Consider the following 23,882-nt stretch of genomic DNA (forward strand, 5'->3'; position numbering starts at 1 on the left):
CAATAAATTAATTAATTCCAATAAATTAATTAATTCCAATAAATTAATTCATTCCAAAAAATTAGTTACAATAAATTAATTAATTACAATAACTCACTGCACATTTGCCTTGCTACAGGTTAACTGATAATTAACTGAGCTCTCTCCCTTTTCCATTGGTCAGGAGGCTACACCTTGTTGCACAGTGCACCACTTACCCATGTGGCAGAGATGACTTTGCAGAACAGGTTACCAGATGGTGGGTAGATCTTGTACCTGGGTGTGCCTACTCCAAAGATCACTGAAAAACAAGACAGCTTACGTCGGGCATTGAGCATTCTTTCTCTCAAGTCACTCAATCAGATTGTGTCACATCTGAAATACAGCAGTCAATGCTGCAGATTACACACCCAAGAGCCCGCACTACATTCTCCTGTGCACTACCTTCTCCTGGGCCTGTTCCCTCCGGACATTAACAATCGATACAATTAAATTAAGATAGATTTTCCCTTGATCTGTCTCGGGCCAGTGGTGCCCCGTTCAGCCCTAGATTAGTCATAAAACCTCACATCATCAGCCCACTCCATCTCACAAACCAGCCTTCACCCACAACCCCTCTCCCACCACCATTGACTCCATCTACACTTCACATTGCCTCAAGACAGCAGCCCAGCAGCCAACATAAGAAAGTACCATTCTCACCTAATCATTCTCTCTTCTCATCCCTACCATCGAGCAGAACGTACAGAAGGTTGAAAGCACAAGCCACCAGATTCAAGGACAGATTCCTTCCCACTGTTATCAGACTCTTGAACCCATCAATAGCAAAGGGATGTATTTCTTAAATTCCATTCTACCTCATTTTGGTCCATGCACTTTTTAAAATCTGCACTTTCCCTTCACTTTCTTCTGCACTCTGTGTCCATTCTTTTTGTTGTCCTCGTGTATGCTTGTAATTATAATCATGTGTGGACTTTTTTTTACTTGGATAGCACGCAAAAGATTTTCACTGTACTTCAGTACATAGAAACATAGAAACATAGAAAATAGGTGCAGGAGTAGGCCATTCGGCCCTTCGAGCCTGCACCGCCATTCAATATGATCAAGGCTGATAATAAACCAATACCTATTTCATCCCATCACCTAGCCCTCTTATTTTCATAATACTTGTCTTCTCTTCCTCTCATTTATTTTTGCCATTTTATTTGTATTTCTTCAAAATTATTCTTGAACTCCATCTCACAAGATTTTCATCACCCTTTCAACTTTCCCTTCTGGCTGTAGACTCTACAACTCTCTTGGGACACCTTTTAAAGATAGATTTTAACCAGATAATACAAAACAAAAGAGAGAAGTGGCTCAGGCTCAGGAATAACAGACCCAGGCAGCTGAAAGTCTTGACTACTGGCCAGAGAGGTACAGTCACCAGAGACATAGACAGCAGTGTGACTTGTTTGACATCCAGCTAGAAATCCAGACCTCAACAGAGAGACCAATGAAAACATGGAAATATTGCCAGATCTTACTGTGCAGGGTCAGCACTTTGCCCACTGAAAATAGATCAACAAAAGGTGAAACTTACCTAAAGCCACCAATACGGCTATTGAACAAACTCCAAATGCAAGGGGATAGCAGTCTGCATTGAGACACTTGACATCCTCTGGAAGTAGAGACAAGGAATTGTTCATTATACCAGTAACTAGTATCACTTCCACCATAGCCTCCTAGTTCTACATGTAAAGTGTAATATCCATCACTCAGTTATTGCTGCATTATAGTTAGATAACAGGACCAGTGACCAGGCAGTAATGTGCACATGTTATGGTGTTAGTACTGACATCATACAACACTGTGCATTTACCAAACTGTTATACACAGATGTTACAAAAATAAACACATTTGCGATACTCCAGAACCCAACGGTAAGGCAAGAAGGTACATCAGCAGTGGCATTATATATGTCACATACCAACACCTAGTGGTCAGGCCAGGACAAGTAAAGGTTAAACAGAGGAGTAACCAGGACGTGGTAACATAAAAACTAAGAACAGAAATAGACTATCTGAACCTTTCTGTTTCTCCATGATTCAGTAAAATAATAGCTGATATTAATCTGAATTGATGTTAAAATACTTTCTTTTTCTATTTCCATATCCCGTAACTTCCTTTGTTACCACAAATCTATTGATCTCTGATTTGAATAGACACAGATATTGGGCATTCAGTTTTCTAGAATGAAAGATTCCAAAGATTGATAACCTTTGGGGCAAATAAATATTTCATCTGAAGGGAGCAAGAAAGATGATAACCAGAATTAATTAAATATGCAAATATACCACAGCAAGTTTTTATGAATGGGAAAATATTGGGAATATTTCACCATATTTCCCTTGGGAAATCCAAGACAGTGTTATGCATCTCTTTGGGAGATACCTGAGGTTGGCGGGTAAGGAGAGCTGCTGGATGTCAGAGATGGTCAAAGATGCTGGGTCATATATATCACTGGATGCCTCTGAGCGAGAGTAGATATCACTGGAAGAGAATGGAGCACATCATATAGCACTCGAAGATGTTGTCTCATCTCAGATAACATTCAAAGTCAATGAGATTCAAATATTACTGCAAAGCAATAGAATGGATCACATATCACTGGAATCAGGGCAGAAGTTAGGGGAAATGATTAGATAACGCTGGGGCAGATTGATTATCACTGCGAGACTGCAACATGCAGGTATCACTGGAAGTGAATAAAGCACACGAAATGAAACTGCAGGCTATCAGGACAGATCAGCTACCATTGGAAGAGATAAGATATTGCTTGAAGTCACAGACACAGATCAGAATCAGCTTAAATCCATCGTACGTCAAGCATCAATGGAGGACAGCAACATTGATCAGATATCACTGGAAGTCGCTTTGGCACAACTAGATCTTAATCAGTTCACTGTTGTGAAGTGAATTGCAATATAAAGATTCCTTCATCACAGCCTCACTAAAGACCATGTGTGTAGGAAGGAACTGCAGATGCTAGTTTAAGCCAAAGATAGACACAAAATGCTGGAGTAACTCAGCGGGACAGGCAGCATCTCTGAAGAGGTGGAATGGGCGACGATTTGGGTCGAAACCCTGCTTCAGACTGTTACCTACTCACTAAACACAATGATGGGGACTTCTACAAGCAAGTTTATTTGTGTAATGGAGACCGCTCTCGCTGGCAATGTCTCTACTAATTTGGATTCCTGCTGAGAGGAACACCTAGACTTGCAGGAAGTCCAGGCACTGACCGGTGGCAGTGCAATCACCTGGGCTTGTTCCCACTCTCAGTATTCCCCACACCTGCCACTTGCCCCAGGCAGGCAGGACTGAGCACAAAGCCAGCCAGGTGTGACCTTAGCCATGGCTGCCTTTCCCACCCCGTCACCGCTTCACCGCCTCACTCGACAAGATCTCTCACCTCGCAAAATCGGTACGCAAATCCCGGAAATCAAAGATGCCAAATTTACAGAAAAGTAGAAAAGTGAAAAGTACGTCCAGTATTGTTTCTCCTGCAAACAAGAAACAAACTCTGTTATTAATGTCACACTTCCTACCACACCTCTCTCTGTACCTCCCCTCACACCTACCCCCACAGCTCCCCCCTGCACTGCTCTACACACTTGACCCCCCCCCCACACTCCTCCCACACTGCCCCCTACACTGCCCCCCCCCCCCCGCCCCCCACACCAACCCCCAAACCTTCTCCCCACACCTTCAACCCCACACCACAACTCACACTGCCCTCCACAACTGCCTAGCTAAACTAATCCCCACAACCTGCATGTAGAACATAGAACAGAGTAAAATACAGCATGGGAAAAGGCTCTTCAGCCCACAATGTTTGAGCCAAGCTGAGCCAATTTCATCTGCCTACACATGATTCTTACCCCTCCATATCTATGTGCCTAACTAATAGCCTCTTAAATACCACTCTTATATCTTCAGTCTGAAGAAGGGTCTCCACCCGAAACGTCACCCACTCCTTCTCTCCAGAGATGCTACCTGTCCCGCTGAGTTACTCCAGCATTTTATGTCCATCTTCGATTTAAACCAGCATCTGCAGTTCTTTCCGACCCACACTCACATCTGCCTCCCACCACACAGGCACCCACTACTCTGCATAAAAAACCGGCATCTCCTTTAAACTTTTTCCCCTTCACCTTTAAGCTATTCCTTCCAGTTTTAACACTGGGAAAAAGGTTCTGACAGTCTATCCTATCTATGCCTTTCATATTTTATACACTTCTATCAGGTCTACCCACATCCTCCCACGTTCCAGAGAAAACAATTCAAGTTCATCCAACTGCTCTCTATAGCAAATACCCTCTAATCCAGGCAGCATTCTGGTAAACCTCTTCTGCACCTCTCCAAAGCCTCCACGTTTTTAGTGTAATGGGGTGACCAGAATTACACACTATACTCTCAATTCTGTACCCAATTAGCTAGCTCTCCCTGGATACTATGCGACCTAACCTTCCAGAGCAGGCCTTCCATGACCAACGTTATCAAAGGCCTTGGTGAAGTCCATATAAGTCCATGGTCCATCTATGGCCCTGCCAAACCTTTTTGTTACTTCTTAAACTTAATCAAATTCATGAACCTCAAACTTCCATGCACAAAACCATGCTGACATACAGTATCCTTAATCAACCCTTGCCTTTGCAAATTCCTCTGAATCCTCTCCAGTAACATGCTTACAACAGATGTCAGGCTTACTAGTCTATAGTTCCCATGCTTGTCTTCACAAACCTTTCTTAAATAGAGGCACAACATTCGCCAACTTGCCATCTCTGGCACATCTACTGATGATTCATAGATCTCTCAGCCAGGGCTCCCATAATTTATTTCCTAGCTTCACACAATGCCGTTGGAAATTCCTGATAAGGCCCCAGAGATTTATTTACCTTCGTATGTATCCCCATGACCTTTTCCATGATTCAGACATTAGTAAATTGAATCTAACTCACAGAGTAATGAATTAAAATTAGCTAACATTTTTAGCAGTGAGCAAGGGAAAAGATTGAATGGCAGACTAGACTTGATGGGCCGAGTGGCCTAATTCTACTCCTATTCCTTATGACCTTATGACCTTATACTGCTGAGATGAGCTGTTGCTAGACTCCATTCAAGGCCGCTTCCATCCTTCCTTGGGTCAATCTTTTAACATGTCTCCCGGACCATCCCAAAGTCTTAGAGACACCGAGGCAATCTGTCCTCACCTCTTTCATACCAATTTGATCAGCACCAAAGTGTGACAAGTTGGATTGGATGCTGCCGAATCCCAAACTAATGAGGAAGAGTCCAATGGCGGAACCAACCCTGCAAACAGAGAGAGTCCGGTCAATGCAATAACATTCGATGGTTGAGAAGGTTAGAGAGCATTGGGAACATTGAGAACTCATTTAATGTGGACGAAACAGAGTTTAAAAAAAATCCTTCTCAACCCCTCGCGCCTGTTGAGAGAGCAGCCGTTCCTACACAGTTACAGTTTCTACAGAGTGGCATCATTCCACTTTGCTGGGCAGATGTAGGGAAGGGATATGAGATAATAATACCATGAATTACAATATCAGGGCTGGTGAGTCTGATGATGGTGATCGGCTGGTCCCGTGATTCCCAATGCCAACGTGATGATATGTCACCCATGCCTGGTATTCATTATGAAGGGAGCAGGGAGATTGTTATCAGGGGTTTTGGAACGGAAGAGCCCTGGTCCAATTCACAATGGGTTTACCCCAATCCATCGGTTTCTCAATTTAATTCCACCCTTTGGTCCTCACTTTGCTCCACGTGCCATGGGCCTGGGTTAAAGTGGATAGAATAGCTACACAACATGGCTTAATGCCCACATGCCTTTCAACCACATCTAGTCAGGGACCCCCATTGATAGACAAAGTGTGGACAGGGGCAAATGTATGAGGGGCGCATCAGTTTGGTGCTCAATCTAATGCCATTCTCATCCAGGGACATTTGTAGACCTTTGTTAATTCCAAGGACCAAAACAATGTTGTGGTCAGTTTTAGCCTCACTTGGTTGCCCATAACCATGGTGAAGGTTCAGCTGCTGTTTTGAAACCCTGGCCTCATTTAAGATCTGTGCCACCCAGGGTGTCATGTGGGCAACTCACCATACTTGGCATAGGAGATGGGCCGAGAGCATTCACCGGCAGGGAAAGGTACCATGGCTGAGGAATAGGGATGGTTTGATTTACTTGGTTGAGGGTGTGATTACAAGTCGTTCTGGAGAGAAGCAAGCCGTGTTATTTTTGTGAACCTTGGACATTCGCTCCTGTACATACAGGACCAAAAATAGATTGTGTAAGAGCCTTGGGGCGACCTGTGCATGTGAACATTGCAAGCATCAAGCTGAGCGAGGAGCAAAGAAGCCAGTGAAATGAATGGTGGTGGTCATTCTGTGAGGTCCCAGACACGCTACAGTTGGACCTCACCACCCACACTCACCTACGACAGGTTCATATACTCACCCTGGCATCCCAATTGGTATTGGATAAGCAGTAGCCGACAAAAGAGTGGCACCACCCAGGAATAAGATGGTGAATATGAGAATGCTCCTGGAATCCAAGATGGTGAAGACAAGAATTAGAGACAATGTCACATCATTGACTCCTTACTGCTGTCCTATGATTACCCACCATTTCCTAAATGTCCAAAGTTTTATGTATCCAATGCACAGGTAAGTTTAAGAAAGAACTGCAGATGCTGGTAAAATCGAAGGTAGACACAAAATGCTGGAGAAACTCTGCGGGTGAGGCAGCATCTAAGGAGAGAAGGAATTGGCCTTCTCTCGAAACATCGCCAATTCCTTCTCTCCTTAGATGCTGCCTCACCCGCAGAGTTTCTCCAGCATTTTGTGTCTACCAAAGCACAGGCACTTTGATCTAAATAGAAACATCATATCTATTTGTACAGGGGATGATCATTTTGCCCTTTATAACAATGTCGGCTCCTTGATAGAACTGTTCAATTAATCCCTAATGCTGTATCCATACCACCAACTTGTTGAGTTTATATGTCTAATTGCTGTGTGAGGGGTAATAGAAAATCTACTGACACGTGCTCATAAAATTAGCCGCATGAAACATTTCCCTTCCTCTCACATCTCATTTAATGTACCCAATTTAAAAGTGCACCTTCTGATCACCTTCTGCCACTGTTTAACCCCTACATCTCCAATGGATTCCCTCTTAAGCTTCTCTTATCAAATCCCCTAATAATTTTGAACCGTTGTGTCAACTTATTATGTGGAACTTCTCTGCAACCTTTTCCGCTCTATAATTAGAACAATTTCTCTAAGGTCATCCCAAGTATTACACGTTGCTTCTCATGAGCACATTTATCCTTGGTTAGACTGAAGCTTGAGTATAGTGTGGGAAGAGGTCAGGAACTCCACAAACTTACACTAGCTTATCAAGGCAGGCTCAGAGAAGTAGGAGTCCACTCTTTGGGCAAACTTAATGAAGTTTTAAAGACTATGACATATATTGTTCCAGTTGGCAGTATGGGCAATGGAGGATTGGGCTCATGTTATATGTTGTAAATTGAGAAATATCCTTCCCCTTCCCCCTCCCCTTTCTTCCCCAAAACCACCCCCACCCCACCCCCTCACTGTCATTCTTTCTCCCTGTTTCCAGCCATCTACCCAATCCATACTCATAATTTTATAGACCTCAATCATGTTCCCTCTTAAACTTTTCCCTTTAAGAGAAAACAAACCAAGCCTCTCCAGTCTCTCCTCATAACTGAAGCACGCCATCCCAGGGCACATGCTGGTGAGTCACCTTTGCACCCTCATACAGCACTATCTAGAGCTTTTAGGAGAAGCACATTCCAGATTTCCTATGACTCTTTGGCAAAGCAGCATTTCCTGACAGAACCCTGGACAACCATTTTAAAGTATCACTCTTGTTCTGAACTGCCCCACCAAAGGTAATAGTTTATACCTCCCCCAACAGATCATTTAAACCCCTGCATCCCCAAGAGATTCTTTCTTAAGCGTCTGAGAGGGATTGCCTCATACCTGTATCGACCACAGACGTAGTCGGAGAGGAAGGCTCCCAAGATGGTGAAGGTTGTTGCGAAGAAGGTGAAGACATGGTAGAGAGATGTGGCCTTGCTCTCAGACAGGGAGAGTCCATCAGTGAAGAACAACACCAGGATAGCTTAAATAAGACACACAAGGGGCAATGAGAATGGCATTCACAAACATTGGTAACCAACAGAGCTGAACTAACCTTTATGGGGCAAATCAGTGAGTGATTAAAACTGTTCAACTATTTCCTTTCCGCTGTAAGTCAGTGGTAGCACCCTCCCATTGAGGCAGAAGGAAGTGTGTCCATCTCCCAGTGCCAGGCCCTGGAGACTCAGTGGATACAAAATTATTTCTGGCTCTGGGATTGAATTGATGTCCAGAATAATTAATGACTGATCTTCAGGATGTTCAATGGCTAACACTCTGATGCCCAAAATATTCAATAGGGTTCTTCAATGAAAGAACTTCTGAGAGCAAGATAGTTAGTGAAGTATTATCCTACTATGGAGTGCCCAGATACTCCATAGTGCCCATGGAGGGTGTCCACTCCTTCGTGCCCAGGACTGAGTGTCCACTCCTTACTGTCCCTCTCCGGACTGCCCAGGTACTGTGTCCACTCCTTAGTCTCCATGGAATGGGGCAGCAGAGTGTTGCAGAGGTCGAGTTGCTGCCTTACAGTGCCAGAGACCCGTGTTCGATCCTGACTACTATTGCTGAATCTACAGAGTTTGCGCATTCTCTCTGTGACCACATGGGTTTTCTCCGGGTGCTTTGGTTTCCTCCCACACTCCAAAGACCTACAGGTTTGAAGGTAAATTGGCTTTTGTAAATGCAAATTGTCCCTTATGTGTAGGAAAGGGTAATTGCTGGCCGGCGCGGGCTCGATGGGTCGATGGGCTTGTTTCCACTCTGTATCTTTAAAGTCTGAAGTCTATGATGAGAACTTTTTTAAACTGCCATAACCCTTCAACAACAGAATATTTAATGATTGTCAGAGCTCAGTGATGAGCCTTTAATACTCAAGATATACCGCATAGCAGGAATGGCTCCTGATTACAGGACATTTATAGACATTTGCCCTTACCTCTTTGTCCAACGAATGCAATCTTTTCAAAGAACTCAGTTGCCAAGATGAAGATCACAGAAGTGTTCAGGTGAAAGAGTTTCTGCAAAATTAAGAATTCATCAATAGATGTCAACAGTCAATACTCAGAAAGGTTTTGGTAAAACACAAACAGCTGGAGGAACAAATGGCCAAATGGCCAAACAATGTTTCAGGTCGGACCCAAGGCACCCTATCCGATCTGGCATCTGTCCACTTCCCTTCCACAGCTGCTGCCTGGGCCGCTGAGTTCTTCCACGGCTTGTTTTCTTGCCCAAGATTCCAGCATCTGCAGTATTTTGTGTCTCCACTCAACAAAGTTTGGGGCACTGATTACAGCCCACCCTCCCTTCCCCTAACCAGTGGCGGACTGGGTCTAAAAATATTGGTTGCCAGGAGACAAAGGGGGCCCACTTCATCAGGGGCCCACTTGCCATCGGGCAAGCTGACACCCTGGCCAGTCCGCCATTGCCCCCAACACCACAGCAGCTGAATAGAGCGGATTATTATCAGGTGATCACTGATCTCCCACCAGAATCATCCTCAGCAGCGTTAGTGTCATACATCGTGGAAACAGACCCTTCGGTCCAATTTGACCATACCGACCAAGATGACCCATCTACACTAGTCCCAGCAGCCCTGGTTTGACCCATACGCCTCTAAAACTTTCCTATCCATGGATCTATCTAAATGTTGTTACAGTAGCTGCCTCAACAACCTCCTCTGGCAGCTCGTTCCACGTACCCACCACCCTCCGTTGAGTAGGATCACTCTGCCAATCAGCTCAGCGGTTGACAGATTGGTTTGTGCCCGCTATAATGTGTTTTTCACTTGGTCGTAAACAAGGCTAATTTCTTCCACTGGGGATGCAGATGGATATCGCTGACAACCTGGGAGTTTTATGTCCACGATATCTGAATACAGCTGTTTAGCATGAAAGTTATCTCTGTTGATCTGAGCTGTAGTGAGGTGTTAAGCCAGGCAGCAAGAGCAACGAGTGACCCAGTTTACCAACAACTAGTCCTCGTCCAGCTTGCAACCAGGACCATTGGTGTCCATGAACTCACTGCCATAGCGAGAATCCCATTTCATCAGGACCTGCACTCCCACAATGAGCATCCCAGCTCACCAATAACTGGACCTCATCCACCCTGCGGGCAGGTCCATTGATGGCACAAATCCCAACTCACCAGCAGCTCAACGTCCACCACAAGAATCCCAACTCACTGGTTGCCTCCTCCCGCTCCGACAACAAGACCGAGTGGTCTGCCCCACCTCTCCTCCCAGCACCGTACAGACACACTCACCAGCAGTCTTCCCCAGGCTCGACCACTCACTTTGGGGAGGTCCGGTTTTGAAGCTGGAACAGGAGACAAAAAGACATTAATGTGTTTGATGGGTGAGGGAGCATTACATAGATACATGGACAATAGGTGCAGGAGTAGGCCATTCGCCCCTTCGAGCCAGCACCGCCATTCAATGTGATCATGGCTGATCATCCACAATCAGCACCCCGTTCCTGCCTTCTCCCCATACCCCTTGATTCTGCTAGCCCTAAGTGCCTTGATGCATTTCAGTAAAGCCCCTGTCCCACGATGTGAGTTTACCCAAGAGCTCTCCCGAGTTTTAAAAAATCAAACTCAAGTTCAAGTTCAAGTTCAAGTGAGTTTATTGTCATGTGTCCCTGTATAGGACAATGAAATTCTTGCTTTGCTTAAGCACACAGAAAATAGTAGGCATTTACTACAAAACAGATAAATGTGTCCATATGCGCCTTGAGTATTAGAAAGGCGCTATATAAATCCCATCCATTATTATTATATACCATGATATAAATATATACACACATGAATAAATAAACTGGTAGTGCAAATAACAGAAAGTGGTTGCTAATAATCAGAGTTTTGTCCGAGCCAGGTTTAATAGCCTGATGGCTGAGGGGAAGTAGCTATTCCTGAACCTGGTTGTTGCAGTCTTCAGGCTCCTGTACCTTCTACCTGAAGGTAGCAGGGAGATGAGTGTGTGGCCAGGATGGTGTGGGTCTTTGATGATACTGCCAGCCTTTTTGAGGCAGCGACTGCGATAAATCCCCTCGATGGAAGGAAGGTCAGAGCCGATGATGGACTGGGCAGTGTTTACTACTTTTTGTAGTCTTTTCCTCTCCAGGGCGCTCAAATTGCCGAACCAAGCCACGATGCAACCGGTCAGCATGCTCTCGATGGTACTCGTGGTACTTAATCAAGAGTATTTTTTTACTCTTGGAAATTTTTCAGTGTGAAAAACCTTCACGAGTTTCCCCGTTTCCCGAGGACCTGCCGTTAGCATTACGAGCCGCTACGAGACATCCACGAGCTCCGACGTACCCGCTACGTACATTCTACGCACTTACCACGAGTTTGATTTTTTTTTAAACTCGGGAGAGCTCTTGGGTAAACTCGCGTGGTGGGCCAGGGCCTTTAGACAAACCAAGGGAGAACTTACACGGCAAATGGTAGGGTGCTGGAGAATCGTGTGGGACAGAGAGACCAGGTACAAAGTTCTCTGAAAGTGGCAACACAAGTAGACAGAGAGTGAAGGAGATGCTTGGCATGTTTGCTTTCATCGGTAAGGGTATCGACTACAGTAGTTCAGAAGTCAAGTTGCAGCTGTACAAAACATTGGTGAGACCATATTTGGTGTATTATGTGCAGTTTTGGTCACCGTGCTATAGGAAGGGTGTCATCAAGCTGGAAAGGGTCCAGAAAAGATTTGCCAGGATGTTACCAGGACTCGAGGGTTTGAGTTATGAGGAGAGACTGGATAGGGTAGGACTGGAGCTTAGGTAGCTGTGAGGCGATCTTGTAGAGATATGCAAAATCAAGTGAGGCATAGGTAAGGTGAACGAGATGAGAGGATAAATATTTTTACTGAGGGTAAGGAGTCCAGGACTAGAGGGCATAGGTTTAAACTGAGAGGGGAAAGATTTAAAGGAGACCTAAGGGGCACATTTGTTTTTCACAGAGGATGCTATGTATTTGGAACGATATTTAGAAACGTACTTGGATAGAAAAGGTTTGGAGGGATAGACTCATAGTGTTCCAGCCCTTCAGCCCAGCTCATTCCTGCCGCCCAAGATACTTCATCTACGCTAGTCCCATTTGCCCACATTTGTCCATATCCCTTCTTAAGGGGTTGGACAGGCTAGATGCAGGAAGATTATTCCCGATGTTGGGGAAGTCCAGAACAAGGGGCCACAGTTTAAGGATAAGGGGGAAGTCTTTTAGGACTGAGATGAGAAAATCATTTTTTACACAGAGAGTGGTGAATCTGTGGAATTCTCTGCCACAGAAGGTAGTTGAGGCCAGTTAATTGGCTATATTTAAGAGGGAGTTAGATGTGGCCCTTGAGGCTAAAGGAATCAGGGGGTATGGAGAGAAGGCAGGTACAGGATACTGAGTTGGATGATCAGCCATGATCATATTGAATGGCTGTGCAGGCTCGAAGGGCCGAATGGCCTACTCCTGCACCTATTTTCTATGTTTCTAAACCTTTCCTTGTGGCTTTTAAAAACTGTTATCGTACCTGCCTGAACGATCTGCCCCAGCTGCTTGCTCTATATACCCTCCACTCATTTCATGCACCCACTACCCAGCCCAGGCAAATGGGGCCAGCTCAGTTATAAACCCTGGTCGGTCCGAATAAATTGGGCTAAAGGGCTTGCTACTGTGCAGCATGACTATGAGTCTATGACAACAGTGAGGAATTATCAGTGCTGAGTCTATTCATAAGATACATCAACAACACATTTTTACCCTAAACAGAGATATATTTTCAACCAAATGGGACTGAAATTCAATTTTAAATGAGTGATCGCCACACGGACATGGAGGACGCAGGGTCACTTTCCGGCCTGTGCTGAATTAAATGTTAGATAAACAGACATGATCAATCACAATGCTCCTGGGTTCAGTGAGGGGAAAGTCAGTTCAATTTCCTGTTCCTGCTCACCATTGAATTCCCTTTGCTGGGCGGGGGGGGGTGGGGGGGGGGGGACACCTCAGTGTAACAGCATGACAAATGAGTGTACAATACATTGGAGTCGTTGGCACGAAACAAGTGACACGGACCTGACTTCTGGGACTCCAAACTGACCTAGCTGTCGCCTTTGAGCTCCATCCATCATTCTCTAACCTCCAGTGGGTTGGGATATTCTCAGCCTGATTCTGAGTCTTACATCGGCATTCAAGAGGCATGGATGGGGAAAGGCCATTGAGTCAGCAACTGCAGCTGCTTTAGGTCAAAGCCAGGGGGCAGTCTTCTGCCATAACTCCAGCAAAACTATGAACAAAGTCTTTCAATGCCAGGCCCACCCTGAGGGTGTCTCCTTGTTACCTGACAGAAGCAAAACTGGTTATGGGTGGATGGTACCACGGGATGGCCAGGGGCATGATAAGGAGCGGAGACTACCGTATCCACCCCTTGGATGGGATGGGATCTTTCCATGAGTATTGAGGCACATCACATTTCTTGATCCTGGAGGTTGGGGTTTAGGTCAGAAACTTGAACTCCTCCAAGAGTGAAGTTGTCGAGGAAACACTTTTTCTCACAGAGAGTTGTGTGTGGAATTCTCTGCCTCAGAGGGTGGTGGAGGCAGGTTCTCTGGATGCTTTCAAGAGAGAGCTGGATAGGGCTCTTAAAGATAGCGGAGTCAGGGGATATGGGGAAAAGGCAGGAACGCGGTACTGATTGGAGATGATCAGCCATGATCACATTGAATGGCGGTGCTGGCTCGAAGGGCCGAATGGCCTACTCCTGCACCTATTGTCTATTGTCTATTGTTTATTGTTCATCTTGAGGCAATTCTAATGCTGATTCATCAAAACCTATGAGGATGCTGTTGCTCACTGTAGTCCCACCCAACCACGCTCAGCAGATGAGTAACCGTTGTTGGCATTTAGAGATGAGGCAGAAAGGGAGTTAACAAAGATCCAGCTAAGTATACAAATGTACATAATTAGTTTTCATTAGCTACATTCCAGCAACATTTTTTGTCGATACACGGAACTGCAAATGTTATAATCTTGGGCATAAATTAAAGTGCTGAAAAAACGCAGCAGGTTAGGTAACATCTGTGGTGGCAATGGACTGACAATGTTTCCGGGCGTGACCCTTCAGACTGGGACTTCAGAGATGTGCATTCTGAAGTAAGGTCCCCACCCAAGAGATGGTCTGTCCATTTCCCTCCACAGATACTGCCAGACCTGCCGAGTTCCTCCAGCATCTTGGTTTTTTTTATTATTTATTGCCACGTGTATGATTATTTCAGTGTTTTTCCAGCTGACATTCACCCCACCCCTAAAGAAGATATTTGCCTTCATCATGCGAAGATTATTATGTTATTGTTGTATTTATTGATATGGAACCTTGATACTGGAAGTCATTGTTTCATCTACATTGGTGGCTTTGATTGCGACAGATGAGATTTCAAGCTGCAATGGAGGCCACACAGCCCAGGGTGCCTTGTTGCATGTGATGTCTTTATCTCATGCTCCCTCTCCCCTTTGAAGTGGATTAATGATTACACAGCAATATCCGAAGGGCAGGGAAGATGTTCTGGTCAGTATTATTCCCACAACCGCTCACGCCAGCAAAACAAAATACCTGGCTAAAGCATTCTGTTGGTACACAAAAAATGCTGGAGAAACTCAGCGGGTGCAGCAGCATCAATGGAGCGAAGGAAATAGGCAACGTTTCGGGCCGAAACCCTTCAACCTAAATCATTCTGTTGGTCAGCTCGGTTCTTTTGAACTCGTAGTGCAGTGGAGTGGGGTCTCTAGGCAGTCAGGGTAGCCGTAGGCAATCTCCTTTGCTGACCAAGCATTTTAAATGACTCATTGGAGTTTTAAGGACCAAGGAAAACCCCGCTAAATGCCCGCTAAACTTTATTAAAAGTTATCTGGCTTCTTAAAAGTTTCTCCACTCCTTCTCTCCTTCTCTCATTCTGTCGCTTTAGTGGGACAGTAGGCCCTAAGTAGCGGAATCTCCTTCACTTCTCCCTCTCCCTCTCTCATCTCTTAAGGCAATCCTTAAAACCACTTTCGGTTATCTTCTGGCCATGTGCACTTATATGCCCTGAGTCACTCTCTATCAAACTGTGTTTACTGTCACTCCTGTGAAACATCTTGAGATGATTGAATGCACAAAATTTGTCAGCGGAAGTGTTATTCAACCTGAATGATTTTTCTCCACAGATCGTACCTAATCTGCTGTTTCCAACCACCTCTGGTCTCCAGCATCTCTTGAATTATCTTTACGATGCAGGCAATATTTGTTGACTCTCATAGAAACAAGGAAATGTAAGTGCTGTTTTTTAAAAAAAGACTGGAGTGCTGGAGTAACTCAGCAGGTCAGGCAGCATCCCTGAAGGACATGGGTAGAGGATGTTTCTGGCAGGGACCCTTCTTCAGACAGTTAAGTCCTCTGTTGACTCCTGCTTTAGCTGCTAGGATTTCCAACCCACAGAGACAATCGACTTTCTCCGGCCTCTGCTCCTCCCCCACTTTGGTTTTCCAGACCTTGATAGTTTATCTCAATTATATGGCCGTAACTCGTGCTCAGCAGTGCATCAAAGTACTGTTCTCAGCATTGGCCTCAGGTATAGGACCACTCTCTTCTATCAATGGTAATCCAATTACAAAACACAGCTGTCTCCAAATTATGACTATTTCAGCAAAATTAATCTGATGATGGCTCAATCAATAAAGTAAATGTGCAGTTGAACGCACAAGATCAACGGACCATCTATTCTATCTTCCACTTACCCTTTCATGTCATTCTAACAATTGGATTCATGGCGTAGGGAATTCATGTGCAATGTTTTGCAGTGTTCCTCACATACAAGACAAATCTTTCCAGGCTCTTTGCAGTGGTAAAAGAAGGTAAATGTTCGTGCGTTTAAGGTGCACAATGTTTGTTGCAAGACCCATGTTCCAACCACGTGATATAGACATGTATCCCACAACTGTCTAGACTACACTTCTTCCCACCCTGCTTCCTGCAGACTATCACTGAAGAAGGGTCTCGACCCGAAAAACGTCACCCATTCCTTCTCTCCAGAGATGCTGCCTGTCCCGCTGAGTTACTCCAGCTTTTTGTGTCTATCTTTGGTTTAAACCAGCATCTGCAGTTCCTTCCTACACATTTCCCCTGCTCCCAATTCCTCCGTCTACGGTGCATCTGTGCCAAAGATGAGGTGTTCCATACCAGGACATCCGAGATGTCTTCATTCTTTAGCGAATGGGGGTTCCCCACCTCCATCGTAGATGAGGGTCTCACACTTGTCTCCTCGGTACCCTGCAGCTCCACTCTTGCTCCCCCTCCCCCTAGTCGCAACAGAGACAGAGTCTCCCTAGTCCTTACCTTTCACCCCATCAGCTGTTGCATACAACACATAATATTCTGACATTTTCCCCACCTCCAACGGGATCGCACCTCCCACCACCAGTCGCATCTTCCCATCTCCACCCCTTTCTGCCTTCTGCAGAGATTGTTCCCTCAGCAACTCCCTGGTTAACTCATCCCTTCCCACCTATACCACCCTCTCCCCAGGTACCTTCCCCTGCAACCACAGGAGATGCAACGCCTGTCGCTATACCTCCTCGCTCTACTCAGTCCAGGGACCCCGACAGTCCTTTCAGGTTGGGTGATGTTCACTTGCACCTCCACCAACCTCATCTACTGTATCCATTGTTCAAGGTGTGGACTCTTATACATCGGCAAGACAAAACATACACTGGGTCATCGTTTCGCTCAGTCTGCGTTTTCACAAAGAACAAGAGTGACTAGTAATCAGTTACACCTAACTGATCTCCCGATTGCCAAACACTTTAATTCCTCGTCCCATTCCCAAACTGACCTTTCTGTTCAGGGCCTCCTCCATTGTCAGAGTGAGGCCAAACGCAAATTGGAGGTACAGCACCTCATTTTTTGCTTGGGCAACGTACAACCCAGCGGTATTAATATTGATTTCTCTAACTTCAAGTAACCCCTGTATTCCCTCTCTCTCCGTCTCTCCCCCACTGAAACATAGAAACATAGAAACATAGAAATTAGGTGCAGGAGTAGGCCATTCGGCCCTTCGAGCCTGCACCGCCATTCAATATGATCATGGCTGATCATCCAACTCAGTATCCCGTACCTGCCTTCTCTCCATACCCTCTGATCCCCTTAGCCACAAGGGCCACATCTAACTCCCTCTTAAATATAGCCAATGAACTGGCCTCGACTACCCTCTGTGGCAGGGAGTTCCAGAGATTCACCACTCTCTGTGTGAAAAAAGTTCTTCTCATCTCGGTTTTAAAAGATTTCCCCCTTATCCTTAAGCTGTGACCCCTTGTCCTGGACTTCCCCAACATCGGGAGCAATCTTCCTGCATCTAGCCTGTCCAACCCCTTAAGAATTTTGTAAGTTTCTATAAGATCCCCTCTCAATCTCCTAAATTCTAGAGAGTATAAACCAAGTCTATCCAGTCTTTCTTCATAAGACAGTCCTGACATCCCAGGAATCAGTCTGGTGAACCTTCTCTGCACTCCCTCTATGGCAATAATGTCCTTCCTCAGATTTGGAGACCAAAACTGTACGCAATACTCCAGGTGTGGTCTCACCAAGACCCTGTACAACTGCAGTAGAACCTCCCTGCTCCTATACTCAAATCCTTTTGCTATGAAAGCTAACATACCATTCGCTTTCTTCACTGCCTGCTGCACCTGCATGCCCACTTTCAATGACTGGTGTACCATGACACCCAGGTCTCGCTGCATCTCCCCTTTTCCTAGTCGGCCACCATTTAGATAATAGTCTGCTTTCCTGTTTTTGCCACCAAAATGGATAACCTCACATTTATCCACATTATACTGCATCTGCCAAACATTTGCCCACTCACCCAGCCTATCCAAGTCACCTTGCAGTCTCCTAGCATCCTCCTCACAGCTAACACTGCCCCCCAGCTTAGTGTCATCCGCAAACTTGGAGATATTGCCTTCAATTCCCTCATCCAGATCATTAATATATATTGTAAATAGCTGGGGTCCCAGCACTGAGCCTTGCGGTACCCCACTAGTCACTGCCTGCCATTGTGAAAAGGACCCGTTTACTCCTACTCTTTGCTTCCTGTTTGCCAGCCAGTTCTCTATCCACATCAATACTGAACCCCCAATGCCGTGTGCTTTAAGTTTGTAAACTAATCTCTTATGTGGGACCTTGTCGAAAGCCTTCTGGAAGTCCAGATACACCACATCCACTGGTTCTCCCCTATCCACGCTACTAGTTACATCCTCGAAAAATTCTATAAGATTCGTCAGACATGATTTACCTTTTGTAAATCCATGCTGACTTTGTCCAATGATTTCACCACTTTCCAAATGTGCTGCTATCCCATCTTTAATAACTGACTCTAGCAGTTTCCCCACTACCGATGTTAGACTAACTGGTCTGTAATTCCCCGTTTTCTCTCTCCCTCCCTTCTTAAAAAGAGGGGTTACGTTTGCTACCCGCCAATCCTCAGGAACTACTCCAGAATCTAAAGAGTTTTGAAAGATTATTACTAATGCATCCACTATTTCTGGAGCTACTTCCTTAAGTACTCTGGGATGCAGCCTATCTGGCCCTGGGGATTTATCGGCCTTTAATCCATTCAATTTACCCAACACCACTTCCCGGCTAACCTGGATTTCATTCAATTCCTCCAACTCCTTTGACCCGCGGTCCCCTGCTATTTCTAAAGTCGTCTTGTTGAGTCTCATTGTAACTCATTTTCACCGAGCTCACAGCTAACAATGGCCTGTTTCCTTTATCATCGTTCCTATTTTATATTACTTTCATTCATTTGTTCTATATCTCTCGTTTAACCTTTCCCCTGACTCTCAGTCTGAAGAAGGGCCACGGAGTTACTCCTGCTTTTTGTGTCTATCTTCCATGAAATGGTCGATTGGCACCTTCTTCAGATTCCAGCAGTTGGCAGCTTAAACCTATAACGTCAATCTTCCCCTCTCCTCACTGCGATGCCTCCAATTTTAAACTCTCAATGTTATTTACAATGCCATCAATATACTCATCCACTTTCTTTTTTTTCTTTGCAATCTCATCCAGCCCCACAACTCCCTGAATCTGGTATTCCTTCCTCCAGGCCTCACCCTGTGTGTATCTCCAGATTTCAAGCACAACAGCATTGGCAATTGGGCCCTTCACCCAACCAGGCTTAGAGTTTGTGGACGCATCCAAAGCTCACAGCCCAACTCTCCTACTCCAAACACAGACCTCAAAACCTACTCTTTATAAGCCCAAATATCTCCTGAGTTCCGAGCAAAGTTTATTTGATTGCACTCCAGTGAATCATCTTCATAACCTTTACAAGTTGAAGCCATGTGCACATGTGCGAACCTGCACAAAAAACACACAAACACACACACACACAAACACACATAGATGCGCACACGCACAAATGCACGTGCATGCGCACACACAAACATTTAAAAACATTCTAGGATAAAAGATTCTCAACTGAATGAAAGCCTTACAGCAACTAAAGTAAAAAAAGAATTAAAAACAGAAGCTAAAACACTCTGCAGGATCAAGGATCTCTCATCAGAGCAGGGAAAGAGAGAAAATAAGTATCGAGAGGTGGGAGGAGAATGGACAGGGTACAGGGAATGTTTCAGACAGGGTGAGGTCAGGGTTGCCATGGTGAAAAGCTATTATTAAAATCATCTTGTTGAAAGGTTAATGAGTGAAGTAAGTCAACACCACAAAAAAAGACAATAAAAGCTATACAAGCAGAGTTGCCACTTGACACATCCAGCAGGTCAGGCCATACCGGTGGAGAAAGAAACTCTGAAGCAAGTATAGGCAAGGCATCCAGAGAAGGGGAGAGTCGGGGATGGGCCGTGTGAACAGGAGCTGGGTAGAAACTGTAGCAAAACACCGACTGACAGTTCAAGATGAATGCAGGAAGCAGCACCAACGCAGTCAGCAATGTAGTGGGAAAAGAGCTGAGGGAGTGGGCCTAGCGAGGACTGAAACAATGACCGGCCCACGTGTCCCACAAATACAGGCGCAGCTTGAGCACACACGGGTTCCCATAACTACATCTGGAGCAAGTGAACAGAGTTGAGGGTGACGTTGTTGAATGTGAGAACAGGGTGAGCCAGGCTGCAATACTGAAGCAAACATACCAAGGTTTTAAAGGGAAATGAATACCACTTCTGATAAAAAAAATACTGTAATGCTAAGAATGTCCTCCTGATTTGTAGCATTCTGGGTTCGAAGACAAAGGGCAAAGTGAATATTGGGAGCAATATTGGGACCAATTGCCCCATTCCCCATTCACCACCCTGGCTCCAGTGTGGCACCTATATGGACCAACTCTGCAAATTGGCAGTTCCACACCTCAGAGAACCATGCACTGTTATAACCTTTCCCCCCCAAACTTATTCCAGCTCACAACTGATTACCCCCTACCCTTTGATTTTCGACCCTCGCAGTTCAATTTCCCAAGTCACACCCTCTCTTGCCTTCTACTTTCACTTCCTGCTCCTATCCTGGCCCCTTTGCTGGATGTGCATTTCACAAGGTGACTTTGAACAACTCATTAAGGAAATCAGCTGTACAGAACAAGCCGCACACCATGAGATTCCCCGCAGTGAGCGACTGAGGGTAAGGACAGGGTTTAGCAGAGAAGTCCGTAATAGGACAACATGTGGAGGCATTGGGAAGAGCAAGTCAAATTTAATTATCTTGGAATAAACAACAAAATAGAAAATAATTTTGCAGATTCGTTGATCGAAAAGGAAGGGAATAAGGTCATTCAGAGGCCGACGAAGAACACAATTTCTAAATTTTGCGCATGATAACCAAATAGTCAAGATTGAGGAGGACTGACATTTGGTCTAGAAGGACATTAATAAACCTATAAAAGGGCAAACCTATTGGCTATTAAAGTTGGCAATTGTGAGGTGGTATATGTTGACAGGAAGGATAGAGTGGTCGCACATGCATTACGTATAAGTCTAAGTGGGGTAGAGGAGCAGAGGCACCTTGGAGTATAGTTATGCCAAGGTGCTAGTTCTAGGCATCACTATTTTCAAAAATGATGGTTGAGGTGGTGTTAGACTAAGGAGCAGCAGAGTGGCACAGCGGTTGCTGCCTTACAGCGCCAGGGACTCGGGTTCGATCCTGACTATGGGTGTTGGCTGCAAGGAGTTTGTACACTCTCCCTGTGACCACGAGGGTTTTCTCCTGGTGCTCCAGTTTCCTCCCACACTTTAAATACATGCAGGTTTGTAGGTTATTTGGCTTCGGTAAAATTGTTAAATTGTCCCTAGTGTTGGTGCCCCTGATGATCATTGGTCGATGCAGACTCGGTTTCCACACTGCATCCCTAAAGTAAAGTCCAAAAGGTATAAAGTGACTGGAGTTCATCACTTCACCAGCTACCTGTACATAGAAACATAGAAAATAGGTGCAGGCGTAGGCCATTCGGCCCGTCGAGCCAGCACCACCATTCAATATGATCATGGCTGATCATCCTAAATCAGTACCCCATTCCTGCTTTCTCCCCATATCCCTTGATTCTGTTATATCTAACTCTCTCTTGAAAACATCCAGTGAATTGGTCTCCACTGCCTTCTGTGGCAGAGAATTCCACAAATTAACAACTCTCTGGGTGAAAAGGTTTTTTCATCATCTCAGTCCTAAATGGCTTCCCCGTTATTCTTAAACTGTGACCCCCTGGTTCTGGACTCCCCCAACATCTAGAACATTTTTCCTGCATCTCGCCTGTCCAATCCGTTAAAAATCATTTACAGGTTGCAATGGATTCAGATGGTACCTGGCTTGCCATTGTCAGTCCCTTGTGAGGGGTGATCATCCATGGTCTCGTACTCAGGCATGGGTGCATCAGCACAAGGTAGCTGGACCTGAATGAGAAGGGAAGTGGTTACAGGCTTCATCAAAAATACACAACCATATTCGGACATGCAAACTTTCACAAATTAAAATCAAAAAGACCTATAGATTCTGGAAATATAAGAGAAACCATTACAAGGCAAATTGCCTCAAGAATTGAAATGGCCAAAGGAGATGGAAGGGCGAGGCGGAGATTTACAAAGGAAGCTAATCATTCCCCTTCCCTCAGTACTTTACCGTGCAGCGTCCAGCGCGGTTACAGTGGCGCCACGGTAGAGTTGCTGCCTTACAGCGAATGCAGTGCCGGAGCCCCGAGTTCGATCCCTGTCGGCGTTGTATGTACAGAGTTTGTACGTTCTTCCCATGACCTGCGTGGGTTTTCTCCGAAATCTTTGGTTTCCTCCCACATTCCAAAGACGTACAGGTTTGTAAGTTAATTGGCTTGAAATGTAAAAATTGTCTTTCGTGGGTGTAGGATAGTGTTAATGTGCGGGATCGCTGGTCAGCGCGGACCCGGTGTGCTGAAGGGCCTGTTTCCGCGCTGTATCTCTAAACTAAACTAAACTGTCGGGGGTGCAACACCTGTCCTTCACCTCTTCACTTGCACTTCTTTCAGTCTAATTCCACTTGCCGGGTAGATGGACAAAAAGGTTGGCATGAACGTGATGGCTTGAAGGATCCATTTTTCTGTAGTACAACTCTATGGCTCTAATGTACTGCATGTGGAATTAATGTAGAGCCCATTGTTATGAAAAACAAAAGGAAACAAAAGTAAAGATTTTAACGTAGGCTAAAACCAAGCATTTAGACTGGAAAGTGATTTAGCAAAAGTGGACCAAGTGAGAAGTACCAAATCTAGATCCCCCTGGAAGACATTGTGTATTAAAAGTAACAAAAGGCAAACAAAAAAAGCAGCTTATGTCAGAAACTGAATTCAACGTTGGAGAAAGCAAAAGGAAGTTTGGAAAGTGTGGGATAAAAGCAAAGGGGAAAATGGGAGAGCATTGTAATAGTATGAAAAAAGTATAGGGTGTAGATCCAAGGATATTTTCTAAGTCAAGGTGTCATAGAGAGATACAGCATAGAAATAGGCCCTTCAGCCCATTGAGATCATGCCAACCATCAAACACATTTTTATACGAATCGTAACCTATCCTATTTTATTCCTAGCTTCTACTACTCAGCTATACAGTCGGCCTTCCCAATGCTGATCTTATATTCCTCGATTTTCTTAAATAATGAGAAATAAAAATATATCAATCTGCCTTGAATATACAATATTAATGTCTTGAATATACTCAGCAACTGAACCCCACACCTGCTGGGGCAGACTCGCCTCTCTCCAAATGAAAATAATCGTTCTGTCTTGTATAGTTTAACCCTTATTTTGAGATTATCATCCTTGTTTTAAGAATCCTGTCAAGAGGAACACCATCAGTGCATGTACCTTAAAGAACCTGTAAGAGGTTTGTATGTTTCAGTGAGATAAATTAAAGAGAAAGAGGAAAACTAAAGAAAGATTACGCCTTTCCAAGGACAAGAAAGATAATGGAGACAGGATGTGAGCAGGTTCTTAATGAATACCTTGTAGCTATTTTCACACAAATTAAATCCTGAGATACCAGGTAGGCAAAAATGCTGGAGAAACTCAGCGGGTGAGGCAGCATCCATGGAGCGAAGGAAATAGGCAACGTTTCGGGCCTAAACCAGACTGAGGTACAAGTTTTGTTTTGCATGCTATCCAGGCAGATCATGCTATTCAGAGTACATCAAACAG

General features: G+C 44.9%; 1 protein-coding gene across 4 annotated transcripts in view; it reads right to left on the minus strand.

Annotated features, from left to right (window-relative positions):
- LOC116981930 (peptide transporter 3-like) overlaps positions 1-23,882 on the minus strand; it is a 68,292-nt gene that overhangs the window by 26,592 nt on the left and 17,818 nt on the right. For 3 of the 4 annotated variants that reach the window (XM_033035152.1, XM_033035151.1, XM_033035154.1), the window contains 9 exons: positions 22,029-22,116; positions 10,474-10,526; positions 9,149-9,230; positions 8,053-8,194; positions 6,500-6,586; positions 5,235-5,334; positions 3,434-3,524; positions 1,562-1,639; positions 198-280 (listed from right to left, as the gene is read on the minus strand). In XM_033035152.1, coding sequence (XP_032891043.1) covers positions 198-280; positions 1,562-1,639; positions 3,434-3,524; positions 5,235-5,334; positions 6,500-6,586; positions 8,053-8,194; positions 9,149-9,230; positions 10,474-10,526; positions 22,029-22,089 — 777 coding nt within the window. In that variant the 5' untranslated portion in view covers positions 22,090-22,116. Of the gene's footprint in view, positions 1-197; positions 281-1,561; positions 1,640-3,433; positions 3,525-5,234; positions 5,335-6,499; positions 6,587-8,052; positions 8,195-9,148; positions 9,231-10,473; positions 10,527-22,028; positions 22,117-22,698; positions 22,822-23,882 lie in introns of all 4 variants that reach the window. The other variant, XM_033035153.1, reaches the window with a different exon arrangement.

The sequence above is a fragment of the Amblyraja radiata genome, chromosome 16, assembly GCF_010909765.2.
Source record: "Amblyraja radiata isolate CabotCenter1 chromosome 16, sAmbRad1.1.pri, whole genome shotgun sequence".
Taxonomy (NCBI): Eukaryota; Metazoa; Chordata; class Chondrichthyes; order Rajiformes; family Rajidae; genus Amblyraja; species Amblyraja radiata.